The sequence below is a fragment of the Scylla paramamosain genome, chromosome 28 (genome assembly GCF_035594125.1).
Source record: "Scylla paramamosain isolate STU-SP2022 chromosome 28, ASM3559412v1, whole genome shotgun sequence".
In the NCBI taxonomy this organism is placed as follows: Eukaryota; Metazoa; Arthropoda; class Malacostraca; order Decapoda; family Portunidae; genus Scylla; species Scylla paramamosain.
This window is the reverse complement of record NC_087178.1, coordinates 19,139,902-19,155,711: the sequence shown is the minus strand read 5'-3', so window position 1 is coordinate 19,155,711 and position 15,810 is coordinate 19,139,902. Positions and strand designations below refer to the sequence as shown.

The 15,810-nt window shown below is 37.2% G+C and overlaps 2 protein-coding genes across 3 annotated transcripts in view; both read right to left on the bottom strand.

The window, feature by feature from the left end:
• LOC135115049 (PH and SEC7 domain-containing protein-like) overlaps positions 1 to 3,937 on the bottom strand; it is a 28,499-nt gene extending 24,562 nt beyond the window's left edge. The window contains exon 1 of one of the 2 annotated variants that reach the window (XM_064031501.1): positions 3,756 to 3,937. In XM_064031501.1, the coding sequence (XP_063887571.1) occupies positions 3,756 to 3,899 (144 nt within the window). In that variant the 5' untranslated portion in view covers positions 3,900 to 3,937. The remainder of the gene's footprint in view (positions 1 to 3,755) is intronic. The other variant, XM_064031502.1, reaches the window with a different exon arrangement.
• A 458-nt stretch (positions 3,938 to 4,395) lies between these two features.
• Positions 4,396 to 14,772, bottom strand: LOC135115048 (regulator of telomere elongation helicase 1 homolog). The gene is made up of 19 exons (XM_064031500.1): positions 14,462 to 14,772; positions 13,934 to 14,126; positions 13,518 to 13,609; positions 12,816 to 12,944; positions 12,182 to 12,379; positions 11,751 to 11,864; positions 11,489 to 11,623; positions 11,038 to 11,172; positions 10,749 to 10,892; positions 10,410 to 10,534; positions 9,978 to 10,068; positions 9,338 to 9,453; positions 8,488 to 8,650; positions 8,272 to 8,391; positions 7,787 to 7,921; positions 7,344 to 7,586; positions 6,630 to 7,238; positions 6,236 to 6,380; positions 4,396 to 5,785 (listed from the first exon to the last, which is right to left on the bottom strand). The coding sequence occupies exons 1-19, from the start codon at positions 14,561 to 14,563 to the stop codon at positions 5,712 to 5,714; spliced, it is 3,063 nt and encodes a 1,020-aa protein (XP_063887570.1). The 5' UTR covers positions 14,564 to 14,772; the 3' UTR covers positions 4,396 to 5,711.
• Between the last annotated feature and the right edge of the window lie 1,038 nt (positions 14,773 to 15,810).

The window sequence follows — 15,810 nt, the reverse complement described above, 5'->3', positions numbered from 1 at the left end:
ACCATATGCTTGAGTGTTTATTGATCACCAGCTTGAGAACAGATGTTATGTGAAAGTATTCATCTCATTACAGCACCCTTCTCCATCACAATGGGTTTCAACCAAACCCAACCAAAAACTGGGTTACTGAAAAAAAGAAAAGAAAAAAGAAAGAAAGCAAAGGGAAGGGAAGGATGAATCTCAGTAATGGTGCATTTTTAACAGAAATGTCATAGTAGAAAAGCATCTCCAAATGGTTTGACAACACTCAAAAAAGCTCTTGATATTAATATATATGTACTATAAATGCTAGAAATATACCATTTCATACTCTCTCTCTCTCTCTCTCTCTCTCTCTCTCCCTCTCTGTAATTATTGTGTATCCAAATTGAATGACATAGCTAAATCAATCACAATCAAGTAAAAATCAACATACCTAAGCCTTACTTATCATTCTTTTTACTTTAAGAAAAATTGTCACTACAATTTTCAACATCAACAATGTCAGAAAAGTGTACAACTTTAATCTACACAGTATTCTGAGCAATGTTTCTTTCCTTAAATCACTTTCCTCGCAGGTTTGTATGACTGGTGGTGATATATTACTGTTTGCTGCCTGAACATCACTCAGGATAGTTATATTCAGGGAGGGAGGCAAATCACTCAGGGCAGCCAACAGGGTCACCATCACATTTACCTAACCAATGAATCTTTGAGGTCCATTATGTTTTTTTTTATTTTTGGTTTAAAAACTAAATAAATCAATTTTTCCTTATATTTCCATCAAAACAAACGTCTTTTCCATAAAAGTCTTACTAACAAAGTTAAGCCTACTACTTTGTACTTCCTTATCATCTTAGAGACTTGATAGAACTCCAAATTTTAAATGAGTAAGAAAAGAAAAGAAGGAATGAAAATGTTTTTTTTTTTTTTTGCTTCCACTTTCACTGGTCACAATAGTTCATTCTGGATTTTCAAATTGATCTTTCAGATGCTTTTACTGATTTCCAATATAATTTTGAGTGCCAATTACTCATCTCCATGTTTGCCTCAGTCAATAATCCCAATTTCTCAAGGACCTCCCAAGATTGTTGTGAAGAATGGGATGGAAACTATAAACTATCAAGAATTTTGTGGTAGAAATGAAGAGTAAATTAGTTGATTTTCCTCAAGGACCTCCCAAGACTGTTGTGAAGAATGGGATGGAAACTATGAACTATCAAGAATTTTGTGATAGAAATGAAGAGTAAATTAGTTGATTCTCTTCTTAAACTGTCAGAGGAATACTCATACATGGGGCACTTTCTCACCTTTCTCACCAGACGCAAGGTAGGCAATGCCTGTCAGTGTCCAGCCTCTACATACATGGGGCACTACCAGTAAAAATCTTTTCTTTGGATGAAACTGAATACTGAAATACCATCAATGACAGAGGTCAAAGTGGCTTCATCACTCACTTACATTTGACACAGAACTAATCATACAAACTTGTTAACAAAATTGCATATGAAAAGCAGGGGTATTTTAGAATACCTGCAATTTTATAAATGTAGGTATTGATCTCCTAACTCTCCTCATGTCTTAGATCTCACTACTTAGAGAGTATTTTTAATCACAACATCATCCGATGGAAACAAATAATAACACTGGTAATGAACTTTTGAGATCTTATTGAATTTCCATCTTACCTCTGCTTCATGGGGTAGTTTGAGGCCTTCCACTGTGCTGTGTAAACAAACACATCAATGTGAGGGATTTGTGAGCAAGCCATCTGACTGAAGGAAGTCTAACATAGTACCATATCAATTAGCTTAACATGTCTGCTGCAAAACATTACAGAGAATAATAGTAGAAAATTTGAGTACTTTGACACTAACAACTTGCTGTCAGACTGGCAATCCAATTTTAGATCTGGCATAGCTATTGATGACCAGTTGTTGCTTCCCTATAATGTTGCTCTCAGGCATGACTCTTGACATATAATGGATAGAGTAATGCTTGATTTTAGAAGTCTCCAATATTGTGAGCCATTTTTCATGTAGGCATCAAAGGCTCCTTGCTTGGCTGGTTTGGAGACTTTCTAATTGGCATAACTATATGTTTCTTAGTCTCAGGTGTTGTAAGTAGTTGCAGGAATGTGGTGTTAGAGCCACTTTTGTTTCTTATTCATGTGAACTATATACCATCCTATATTCATTGAAAGATTTTTTTTTTACATATGATTTTGATATTATGTCTGAGAATTTGTCATAACTCCAATGTTTCTATGGCTAGTGGCAATTGTAGTGGTAAGAGTCATCATCATAAATATGCTGCTGCCAAGTTTTGGAGATGGCATTCCAAAGCAGTGTTGCTGGTAATGATGCAAGTGTTGGCGATTTTGGAGTCATGCTGCTGACACCTCCCACCACCTTGTCCTCCTCTACTCTTCATCATTTCTGCAGGATTTTTTTTTTTTTTCCACAAGACATTGCTGCCGCTTCTTTGAGGATCCTCCTATCTTCAGGAACCTCAAACAGTGTATCCAAGCAGGTTGCAAGCAGGGCAGACAAAGCAAAAGGTACGTGAGAGCACTACAAGCCCAGGAATCTTCAGACACTGAAGTGCTAGTCCTAAGAAACCTGCCTTTTCACACTTACCAGAATGCCAGATGTACAATGACCAAATATTTACATAGAAAATTTTAAAACTCATTAAAAAATTAGCAAAAATCTGGCAAAATTATGTATAACCAAACACCGCAAGGAAAATGAAAACTTCTGAGGGGAGTGCACTCAAGATTAATTATACATATATATATATAATGAATACTTTAGTAGGGCAAATATTGTGACACAGCTCTCAAACTTTTACTGAGAATGGGAAACATATTCAACTGTTTTATGGGGTAACTGTTAGAATAAGTGCTTCCTGACTGAAATTCTTCCTCCAAAAGCATTGCATCCCCTTCAAGTGGTAGATGCATGTTTTGCTTTACTGATCTTTTCTACAAAGTCCACAAACTTGATGTCCATTAAGAAAGAGGTATAAAGACAATGGAAACCTTGTATGAAATTATACTTTTATCATTACTTCAAGATGCTGAATAAATTTGTACACTTTTTACATAACCAGTGAGTATGAGAAACTCTCTCTCTCTCTCTCTCTCTCTCTCTCTCTCTCTCTCTCTCTCTCTCTCTCTCTCTCTATATATATATATATATATGTGTGTGTGTGTGTGTGTGTGTGTGTGTGTGTGTGTGTGTGTGTGTGTGTGATACAAATAAAAATAGTCTGCTTTCCCTTTCTCCAGTAATATATATATATATATATATATATATATATATATATATATATATATATATATATATATATATATATATATATATATACAGAATACTGAAAGAACACCATTACTCCACGAGATATTACTGAATGGTAATGACACTGTGCTGGAAACATCATCATCAACGGGTGCGAACAAGCAATCCATGATACGTGTCGCTGAGCAGGGAGAGTGGTGCCAGAGAAGGGGGCGAGGGCGACAGCCTAGCCTGCCTCACTCGCCACACCGCCACCCACTCACCGCCCTGCCCACAGCCTACACAGTCTGCACAGCCAACCTTCCCGCCCTACACCAGTGACCTAACATGCTCTTGCCACACCTAACTGGCTCCGGCATTAGAGTCAGGGAAGTGACTCACCCTCCACTCCGTACCCAAAATAAATATTCCGTAAGTCAAGTGAACAGGAAGCCCCCCATCAGTCCGGAAGGCGCGGCCAGCTTCACACACTACCTGGCAGGAATCAGCAGCCGGTGACCCTTCAATGATGTCGTACACGATGGGTGGGAGCTCAGAGCCAGCACCTCCGAGGATAGAGAAGCCGAACCCGCACGTTTCACTTCGCTTGAGCCTCACATCCTTCACCACGGCGGCCATCTTTCCTCGGCCGCTCAGCTTCGTCTGCTACTACATTGAAGGATCCTTTATACTAGACTAAAAAAAATATTACAACAATTCTTGTTATTTATTCATCAATTTGATGATATTTATGAGAAATCTAGTCATATATTATGATTCTCTTATTTTAAAATTGGGAAATACAGACTGTGCAGAGTCCTGATTGACTTTTGGGCGGAGTACCAACCCTTCCGGGAGTTCACGACGTAAACAAACAATAAAATCAAGACGACAGGTCGGGGGGAGCGGCGCCCCATACAAAAATAGCACTTCATATCTTACTAAACGAGAGTAAGGTGACATGCAATTAAAGTCACGAACAACTATATATATATATATATATATATATATATATATATATATATATATATATATATATATATATATATATATATATATATATATATATATATATATATATATATATTCTGATTTCAATAACTATCAATTCAGTTTAAAATGGGAATAAGAAAAATTCAACAATTTTAATTTTATTAAAAATACAAATACAAAGGCATTCAGCTAAGGCATACATTAAAAATATATAAATAAAAAAATAATAATGGTACACACAGAATATTCAGTGATGACATTAGAGAACAATGAAGCACACATAGCTGCCAAACTGTTCCAAGCTGGGAACAGCTCTAACCTGAGTCCAACACAAAATTAATAAACTTCACCTGAAGTTATTAAACAAGAAGCCTTCTGCAAATAACACACTAAAGGGTTAGTTTATTAACATTTTCAAATTTACATAATGAAATCCCTTTAATGTGCAATACATTTTTATACAGTAACTGTACAACAGGCCACCCACTGATTTTGAGCTGACAGTACACAAATCACAAGATTCTTGCCTAAACTTCTGCCATCGATGCATTTCTCCAACTAACATGATCATGTCAACCATATGTTGTGGAAGTCTGGTAAGGCAACTATCCTAAAACATTTACCAATTAAAATAGTCTATTGGGTTCTTACTTAGAACTTTCAATTTTCTTTCTCAAACTGTAAAACTTAATTAAGTATGTACATCAAGTATCACAGACTGAAGGAACCATAATACAAAAAAAGTTTCAATGATAAGGTGCAGTATGGGTGTGTCTAAACATGCGGAGTAAAAGTAATAAACAACAAAGGTGCACACCTTGGTTCTCTTGGATATCTTATGTGTGGGAAAAAAATTCTAATGGGTCATATAAAAGTGAAAGTTTGAATGAAAAGAAAAGTTAAACAAATGTAAAGTTGGATATGGATAAAGTATGTAAGAATGGCAAGTGGCTGATGAATATGTAGTGATAAAATAATTTCTAGCAAATACCTCTTTTCAGCACAAGATTCCCTGGTATAGCAGTCTACTTGGTGAAGATGAATACACTTAAGATGAGCAAATCAAGTGATTAATTACATACCTGCAGGTGAATGACTGATGATGAGTGTGATGCATGAAAGAGCTGAGAGGTAGGTTTAAGGGATCCAACCATTATGAAATATTGATGAAAATGAGAGTGGCAGATAAGAATTTAGAGAAAAGAAAGACTGGAGAAAGAAGCCACCCATATACATCCACCCACTCACTCAACAACAAAGCGCACTCCTGCACACATACGCGTTCCCTAGTAGTACTAAATAAAAATCCATCTCAGTCCCACACCTTCATGGAGGGCAGAAGGCAGATCCTCACTGGCCAGCTTCATGTATAGCACAAAGGCATAGCAAGGCTCTTTGTATCAGCACAGACCCTTTGTGCATTTCTTTTCCTATTCAAAGAGCACAGCACAGTCTTGTTTACGTCTGTGAGGTATCTGCCACAAAAGCTTCAAACTTTTCTCTATCTTCCGGTTTCAGAAAATGTTGGAATTCTGAGAAGAGATACAAAAGACAAAATCAAATACAAGTCTACTTATTTTATGTAAAATTTTTACTTTGCATTTCATTACTAAAGAAGGGTTCTTTTGTGTAAAGTGAATGAAATATGAATAGTTTTCTAAAATAATTCTCCTCCAGCATAAATAGACTTAGCAGCCTAGTGTGCTGGGCTCTAAAAAGAAGATCCTGGGTTTGAATTCCAGCCTCAATGGAGACTAACTGTGCTGTTTGTCTTCTCACACTGCATCCTTTGTTGACTTAGGAAAGAATATTTTAAATAGGTACAGTACAATGTCTAGAAATTGTGCTTTTGCTTATAAGCAGGGGCAAAAAATTAAGTCTTATCCTGTAAATGTGTGTGTGTGCTTGCTCCAGGAGACCAGAAATGATGTATGTTGTACCTTGAAGAAAAAAAAATCTAAAGAAAATATTGCTAGACTTACTTTTCATAAGAGCCTGTTGAGCTGGATCATTTGAGAAAATAGTAGGCATCACATTCAGCAACTTTTTAAAATCACTTCTGTTTTTGTATTCTTTTATAGCTGATGAGAACACTGCATATTTTTCCTTAGAAACTGCAGCTTTCACCTGAAAAAAGTTAAAATAAATAAAATAAAACATAAATAATATAATCAACACTGCTCATCACTACTCACAATCACTCTTCATTAAACTAAGATGACATTCAGATTTTTCCCTCAATTTCCACACTGCATTTTGAAACTTTCACACACTAGTATTTCTACATAATACTTCTATTGCTATTATAAAAAGTGTCATTTTGTTAACAGTTAAGCAGTATAGGATATGCATTCAAAGAATCCAAGAATTTCTCACCTCCATAATGTATGCCCCCGTAGCCTTTAGTTTTCTTTTCTTCTCCTCCTCCTTTTCTGAGGCCTTTTTCATTTTGTTGCCTTCAAGTTCTGTTGGTTGGCACAACTTGCTGTGCTTATCTACTTTATCAGAACCTGATGAAACACTTGTTTCAGGATTTGGTGGCCTCAGAACATGCTCAGAAACACCTTCACTTCCTTCACCTGGTATTCCCATTCTTGGAACAAGTTTAATCTTTCTCCGTTTGCTATTCATTTTAATACTAAGATAATCAGGCAGAGGAGGAGGAGGGGCAGAAAAGGTAATTTCTTGAGGCTTGACTTTAACTTCTTGCTCAAGTAATGTAAATATGGATTCATTGGCATTCCTTACATCTTTCTTGTTCTCCTTAGATGGAGGATAGTTGAGGTCTGATATAGTCTCCAAAGGAGAATCCACTGTATTCTGATGCTCCATGGAGTGCTTTGAAGTATTTTGTGAGTTTACAGAGCGAGAACTGATTGACTCAAGGCCATGAGCAGTGACTGGGTAGGATCCTGATGGGTTGGACTCTTCATGTTTGATAGTGCGGGCTGGTGCACACTTTTTCTCACCCTTGGAACACGGCAGCTGAAAAAATCAACAACAGATAATTAACAAGGGCAGTGGTAGTAGGATTTTATCTCATATTTTTACACCCTTCCCATGTTTTCCACGTCATCTTTCAATACCAACCAGAATCTGCGCCTGCTTGAAGAACTGTGTGATCTCCCTTATAACTGGTCCAAACTTGTTATAGTTTGTAATGTGTGGGCGTATCCAGGATGACAGCTGACCCTTGAAATGGGTAGAGGCAAATCGGCTGTCACAAAGAACAATGGCCCCAAAGTCATCTTTGTGTCTGATGACTCTTCCCACAGCCTGGTTGACAGCACGGGAGGCTTCCAAGTTGTACCATGCCTGGCCAGTCAGTCCATGCTGAGGTATGAAGATGAAAGTCAAAGTAATAGAAAACTGGTTTTAAAAAACAGTGGTGTTCTCAGACTATATTTCTTATGCCTGGTAAGGTGGAATAAATGATGATCATGATGCTAGTTATAATGTTGTTAATGTTACTGAGTTACAGAAATTTAGGTAAAACTGAATGCTACATGGAGATACCTAAACCTAAAACTCACTTTTCGTCTGGTGCGAGCCTCTTCCAGGTACTTCTGCTTTAGGACAACTCTGGGGTCTTTGAAGGGAGGGTACGGCAGCCCTGTAATTATCACTGCTCGTCCATTACAATCTGCAAAGTCCAATCCCTCAGAGACCTGAGAATTAAGCAAAATCAGTCTAATGCAAAGCCAGGCAGGATAAGATCATTGTTTATATAATCTAAGATCCCAATCAACAATGCATTCTCATTTGATTGGCAAAGAAAGAACATCAAAATGTTTAAACCTTTAACATGTCTACTATTCTGATATTTGATGAAAATTACTCATCAAGCATTTGTAATTTAAGAAATGATATCCTCAAAAGGGATAGGAAGATATCATTTGTTATATCAATATTTGAGAATTTATCATTAATAAGACACAATAACAATGAATTGAAGAATGGGAGGATAAAAAGAGAAAAATAATAAACTGACAGTTAAGCATCACCACTGAAGACCCACCTTTCCTCGGCAGACAGCCATAAAACAAGCCCCCATAAAGGCTGGATCTTTGATTTTCTCATAATATTCTTGCATCGCTGTCTGGAACTCATCTTTCGTCTTTGGCTCCACGAAGATTGGCTGAGAATAATCAGAAAGAAATGCACCAATAAAATTTGAAAATCTGATGATAAAACCACAGAAATATTCCACTAAAATATCTTTTACAGGACCCACCTTGATTTCAGACAGTCTGCTCCATACACCTGAGGTCTGCCAATCTTCCTGACAATCTTTCATAACTGTGTATGAAGGAAAGAAGACAAGGAGTCCATCTGGGATGACTCGCGCAAGGTTCACGATTGTCTGACCCAAGGATCTTTTGTACCGAGGGTCTGACCTACAAGTAATGAAGAGATTAGGGCAATGCCACACAGGGATCAGCAATAATAGAGCATGATAAGGCAGATACAAAGAGAAATCATAAAATATACAGTACAGTATACACCATCATGTATACAGTATGCACATGAAGAAAAAATAAGGAAAAATCTGTGTTGATGAAGAAGTGAAGTCTAGTCTACCACATTTCCTATTCTGAGAACTTTCCTCTGTCAAGAAGATGACCACAGCCTAAATGTAAACAACTACTCTTATCCATGTACCTCTTCCTCTCTCTTTCTCAACTGTGAGTGCTTAGGACTTAATAATATTTGTAAGTTAACCACACTTTACTGGGTTTTTGTGGTGTTACTTTTCAGTTGACTAATAGGTCTTCTCAGAATTTTAGTTCAATATAATCAATATATAAACTTCAGAACATAAACAAAGATCCAAGCAACAATCTTAAACCTAAATGAGAACTATAAAATTGTGAGAACCATCTAGCAATAATATAGAAACAGTTCTCTCTCTCTCTCTCTCTCTCTCTCTCTCTCTCTCTCTCTCTCTCTCTCTCTCTCTCTCTCTCTCTCTCTCTCTCTCTCTCTCTCTCTCTCATACTGCTTTCATTTTGGTTCATCCTCTTACACTTACACTTTACATTCACAAAAATCAAATCAAATCAAATAAATAAATAAAAGCATACCTATTTTTGAAGGAAGAATTAAGATTCATCCCATCTGGGCCATGGCAGACAACTCCTGCCCACACTTGATGTCTCTTGATGATATGTGGATTTTCAAGCTGCACTGGAAATGGCACCTGGAATAAGAAACAATGAAAATAAAGAAAAAAATCAGTATAAATAATTTTCCTTGTACAGTCTCTCTCTCTCTCTCTCTCTCTCTCTCTCTCTCTCTCTCTCTCTCTCTCTCTCTCTCTCTCTCTCTCTCTCACACTTACTTTTTGCAGTGTGTGTGTATTAACCTCTTAGTATTTTACAGGATTTAACTGTTGTTGTTGTTGTTGTTGTTGTTGTTTTGTATGTGGTGTGTGTGTGTGTGTGTGTGTGTGTGTGTGTGTGTGTGTGTGTGTGTGTGTGTGTGTGTGTGTGTGTGTGTGTGTGTGTGTGTGTGTGTGTGTGTGTGTGTACCTTTTAGTATTTCACAGGAATGAACCCAGTTTATTGTGTGTGTGTCTACATAGGCAATGTCAGACAGGTTGCACTTGCTATTGTGGCTTAATGAGTCACCATCAGATAGCATAGGCTATCAACTCATTTAATACAAAACTCTGATGGTGTTCTAGAAACCCAAGTGAAAACTACTCAGCCACCTGTCACCAACCTGTAATTCACTGGCAAAGGAGTCCAGTGGGCTGAGGGTGCCACTGGTGAGAATGACACATTTGGCACCCTGCTCTACCAGAGACTGCATCCTGTAATACAAAATATACAAGTACAGGGAGGAGGAATCAATATCAAGGTGTTATGAAAGAGACTGTAAACCACAATATACCTGTTATTGCTATTATTCTCACACTGTGTTAATAAACACAGTGATTACAACCACTCTGTCTTTTTTTTTCAAACACCTTAAATATTTTTCCTACACCAAGTTGGTACTCTAAAGCAAAAATTATCGAATATAGAAAGAAAACATAATATTTTCCATGACCACATTACCTGCAAGCATGGAAACAAGTAGGTAAAAATTACATGCCAAAGAAGGTAAATTCTAAACAAGGTTAAAGAAGATACATATATAATTCTTACTCACCCAAAGCCTGGATGAAAACACCAATAGGAAATGACACGACCACTCTTGGAAGAAACTGGCTTAGGGACATGCCACACATCCTGCTGGCCTCCCTTCTTCTTGGGTTCCTCAACGCTCACATGGACCTATCCAATCCAAAAGTTGTAGCTATAACAACTACCAGATCTGGTCTATGCACAAATACAAAATGTACTGTGTAATTTTTTATGAATATAGAAAAATCATATGTAAACAATGGTTACAAATTTTGTTAAATACAGTATTTTAATACTGCATTAAAATTTGTCATACACTTTCTACCAGAACCATTTAGCCAAGATCAACTCTTCAGATTTTTACCTTGTAGCTCCTCTTCACTGACTGCATTTGTTCAAGAGAGAAACAATCTTTACTGTACACTATGTATATGAGGTCCAAGAACTTCTGGAGACCTGCACCCTTTCTTTGAAATGGAGAAGAGCTGTTGACCGTCAGATACTGAATCTGAGGAAAGACCAAAAGTTAAACTCTAAGATCAACTTATATAAGGAACTGAATACTCTGCAAAATATAAAACAATATCACAAAAATCAACAATCAAATGCACACATGCATGTATGTGCATGTATACAGACACACACATCCTTACTAATTTCTCAAGAAGTTCAACAATGACCGTCTTCTTGTTTGGGGTAATGTCAGCCTTTTCTAGAATCTCAAACATGTAATCTCCAGAATGTGATGCTCCAGATCCATCCGCTGGCAGAGGGATGCTGTCAATTGCCTAGAAAACATGCAGTGTATCATGACCTGAATAAACAAATAGAGTGAGGCAGTATATACATGGATATGAAGAAATAGAAGGTCAGGTGAAGAAAAGAGCAATGAAAGAATTTGAGGTATGGATAAGTACAGAAATCAGAGGATCAGAAAGGAAGTGAAGATGATGGTCAGGGAGATTATGAAGATGAAGGTGTAAAGAAAAGGTCACAAAATAAAAGAAAAAGAAAAAATACAATACAAATAAAGAACAAGTATTAATAAGAGATTAAAGAAAAGAAAGATGAGTGAACGGAGGTGATATAAAAAAATAATAATACCTTTTCTAATTCAAGGAAAAGAGCCTTCAATGTGTAGAGGTCATTAGCCAAGAAGTCTGGCAGATCCTGGCTGGAATCTGCAACAGCAGCTGCAGCATCACTTGCATCATGGTTCTCTTGAATTTTCTTCATGACCTGAGCATAGGATTACAAACTGAGATATTAATAATTGCCTTTCTTCATCCATTTATGAGAAATCATGTTGAGGTTGGCCAATCACTTAATTAAAAACTCTGCAAAACATAGATGGAGAATGACACACCTGAGTCACTTCATCAATGCAGAGTGCCAGGTCTGTAGAGGTGAACTGGTGGGAGGCTGCTTCCTCACACATCTTTTCAACATTGTGAGCTTCATCAAAAATGACAATGTTGCCCTGAAAAGATAAGAAAACATGATGCTTACAGGAGATAAAACTTTATATGTAAGTACGCATAAAAGGAGAAAAAAAATAAAAAATAAACTGAGGTTCACTTCTCTCAAGCAAAAAAAGTGGGGTGGGTAAAAGGATGGGCATCAGGAGATTAAAAAAAAAAGCTAAATAAAGGATATGGCATATATGACTGCCAACTTAACAATCCCTGAAAAAAAAAAAATAAATAAATAAATAATGAGGCTGAGGGAGAAAGATACAGACACATAAATCAGTTATGGGCTCAAATGTGGTAGCTGCAGATACCAGAGAGGACTCACCTCCAGCTCCACTCCATGTGCCTTGCGTGTCTTGGGGTCCAGGAGATAGTTGTAAGGCATGAATATGATGTCACTATCCCTTTTCAGCTCCCTACTCATGTAGTATGGGCAGAATGCTCTCTTCTTTCCCATTTTTACTAAATCCTCTATGTCAAGGATATCTTTCCGTAACTCAGCGTCATCTTTCTTGTTATCAACCTAAATTAAAAAGTGAGGTTGTTTAGACTGATTACATGGAAAGAGTGCAACAACTAGAAGGAAACAAAAAATACTTTTACTTAGAGCAACAATTTAAAATGTAGAATCCTACACATAGATGGAGATGTGATACTGGTTATGAAACCAATAAAAATAAGTCAATATGAAAGTACATATACTGAACGTCTAAATAAACTAATTACTGTAATTACTGTATGTAAACATATTAGTATTTTACTCAAGCCAAAGTCTCCTAATAAATATCTGATTTTTCTTATAAAAGCTATTTCTAAAATATTTATGCTTTCCGATCTTCCACTCCAAGCAAGTACATAAAAACAACATTCAAAAGGAAGGAATGCCTCAATGGAATGGCTTAACAGTGAGAGACAAAAGAGCAATCTGGGCAGGAAAAGAAGAGGCCAGCATTACACACCTGGTTGTAATAATGGCAGGTCTTGGCTTTAACTCTCATCTGGCACATGTATACTTTGCTGTTGTTGTTAGTTTCCTTGCTCACCTCAGGATGAACACACATCTGGTCTCTGGAGCCCACCACAGATACCTTTAAAAGAAAACCATTATAATAATAATGGTAAAAATAATAATAGCCAATATCTACCTGTCTAAATAAGCATGGAGTATCCTAACACATTGTCACCACGGTACACTAAACCATAGAGTAAATATCAAATAGAACAAACCTTTTAAGTTTATCAAAAAAGCTTTGCAATTTACAAACTTTAGGTCATAGTAACTGACAGAAATTCACCAAATGCAGTGTAAAGTTACTAAAATTTCAATAACACAAGAACACAAACATATTATTCAACATGGCAAGTGTGAATGTGGATTGATAATGAGTCTTGTTGTCTTATGTATCCTTCCACACAACTGTTACCCAGAGTTGCAATTGTTTAAATCTATACTACTGAACCACTCACCTTACAAAATAACCTGAGTCCCCTAAAAGGCTTTGTTTTAATAACCACAGGATATAGCAAACACTCAGATATAATAACTTGGCCTTTCCTTCAACTGATCTGCAGTATACAAAGATTGGTCACAAAATTTATCCATAATCATGCAATTTACATAACAGGTTACATAACATATTCACACAAACAAAATAAAATACCTTCATATACTTGTAAGTTGTTCGTTTCAATTCACTGATGGCCTGACTTAGCTGAGAGTGTGTGCGTGACGAGTAAATAATCTTTGGAGGCACTGAAAAGAAAAATGTGCCATTATAAAAATGCCACTCATTTATTCACACACACACACACACACACACACACACACACACACACACACACACACACACACACAGAAAAAAAAAAAAAAAAAGCTGAAGAACTTTCCTGAATATTAATAAGAAATCATAAGAAAATACTTCAGCTGCATACAGAGTGATTTTACAATAAAATTTCCTTCATGTAATATGTAATAATTTCACATTAATCTCTTAAAAATGTAGCATATAGTAATACAGCTGGAATTTTATATTACAGTGGCTATTTATATGTAGGTTAAATAACTGTGTGCACTTACCCATTCTTACATCCTGCCAAGACTGGCCTACAGCACCCGCAAGCTGCATGCTCAGAGAGGCAGGAGCACTTGAAGACTCCTGTCTCATGGCAGAAAACTTGGCTTTGGTGGTCTCCAGCCAGGCCAAGGAAGAGCACAACAGGCAGAGTGTCTTGCCTGTACCCGTAGGGGATTCCAAAATGCCATTTGTCCCCTGTGAAGTTTTTGTGTAAACATTCATGACCAATTATTAGTAGAATTTCTTCATTAAATACCTTTTGATTAAGACCCATGAATCACACAGCTAATCATTCATCTTTTATCCTATTTTTGTCATTACAATTACATAATGAATTATTTCATTTCACTGTTTATGACATGTAGCTAAATCAAAGTGAAGAACTTGAGTGTGCAAAAGGTCTGCTAGTATATACATGATAGGTCTTCATTATCCCATTTCATCTCTCATCCCATTAACTTGTCTACCCAACTACTAACAACGAGTTAAACTCAATTCTTTTTTTTTTTTCAAATGAGAAAAATACTCACATTCTGAAGGCACTCTATTACTTTGGTCATGTATGTTGTCTGGACTCCATAAGGCTCAAAAGGGAACCTCACTTGCACTCCATTTAGTAAAACTTCCGGCATGGTGGCGCGAAGAACACAGGGGTCGTACTTTGCACACGTAGGAGTGACCCTATTATATGTACTATGACACAGATATCATATCAATACGCTCCAAGGGCAGTGTATTGTTGGATAAAAACAATACTGACACAGGCACACGTCCTAACAGGTTTGTTTACGTCACACGCGTTCCCGCGCTGCTCAGCTGGTCTAGGTCTGGGTCTGGGGCTATGCTCACCTCGAAGGTCAGACTTATAGAGATGACAAGCTGGTTTCTCACGAGTATTTCTCCTGTTAATAATGTATAAATATTTTTAAGTTGTCACTAGATTCATAGCAGTACCATTAACAACCTGTGTAAGTTCAATTATAGCCATTTGAAGGCAGCGGAGGAAAAAAAAAATGTTTGTTGGATGCGAAGAGAAATATGGGGAGAAATTTTCAATAAAGTCGCAGAGGCCCAGAAGGAGTATCCCAGTGTGGGATCTATAACGCCTGGTAAGTCTTTTTTATCCTGAACATGAACCACAATGCACAAATTAAGTCCAATTCATGCAAGGCGTCACCTGTGCTCACGGTCCATCTTGCTTTGTTCTGATCTGTGAGGATGCCGATAACCTCTGTTGCGCGTGTTCACCACTATGCTCGTTAACCAGTTCCTGCCAAGCTCTTTTCTAAACCTGAATTTTACTAGTTTGTATCCATTACCTCGAATCCTGCCCTGACTGTCTACTTGCCCCTCCCTCTCATTCCTTGTAACCGCACATGCCATCACCTCAACCATCTTTCTGTGGCTTTTACTATCTATATTATTCTCTCATCACTACCTAGCTCCTTAAATTATTGTCTTCACCCACTCCTCACACAAATTCAACTAACTTACTAACAGAGTACGAGTAACAGCCAAACTAATAAACTAAGAAATTGTTTGGCAACAATGCGTCAGGGCTCAGGAGTAGGAATGGCACAGTTGTGGCCAAGTGCACCCATCTGCTGTGGTGACTACCTGTGTTGTGTGGCATGCAGTGAGACGGTCAGTGAATTAATTGCTACGTTTTTTATTGAAAATTTTCTGTATAAGAAGCATCATTGACTTATAAGTCATAACACACTCGAGTCGAAGAAATCATCATTACATGAAGAAGTCCTTGTAACCGTGATGGTAACTGGAGTCTCAGTAAAAGAATCTGTTGTCTCATAATGTGTTGGTTCTGTGATAACATGTGTGACAGCTCATGGAAATATCATTATCATTCTGCTGTAAGAGG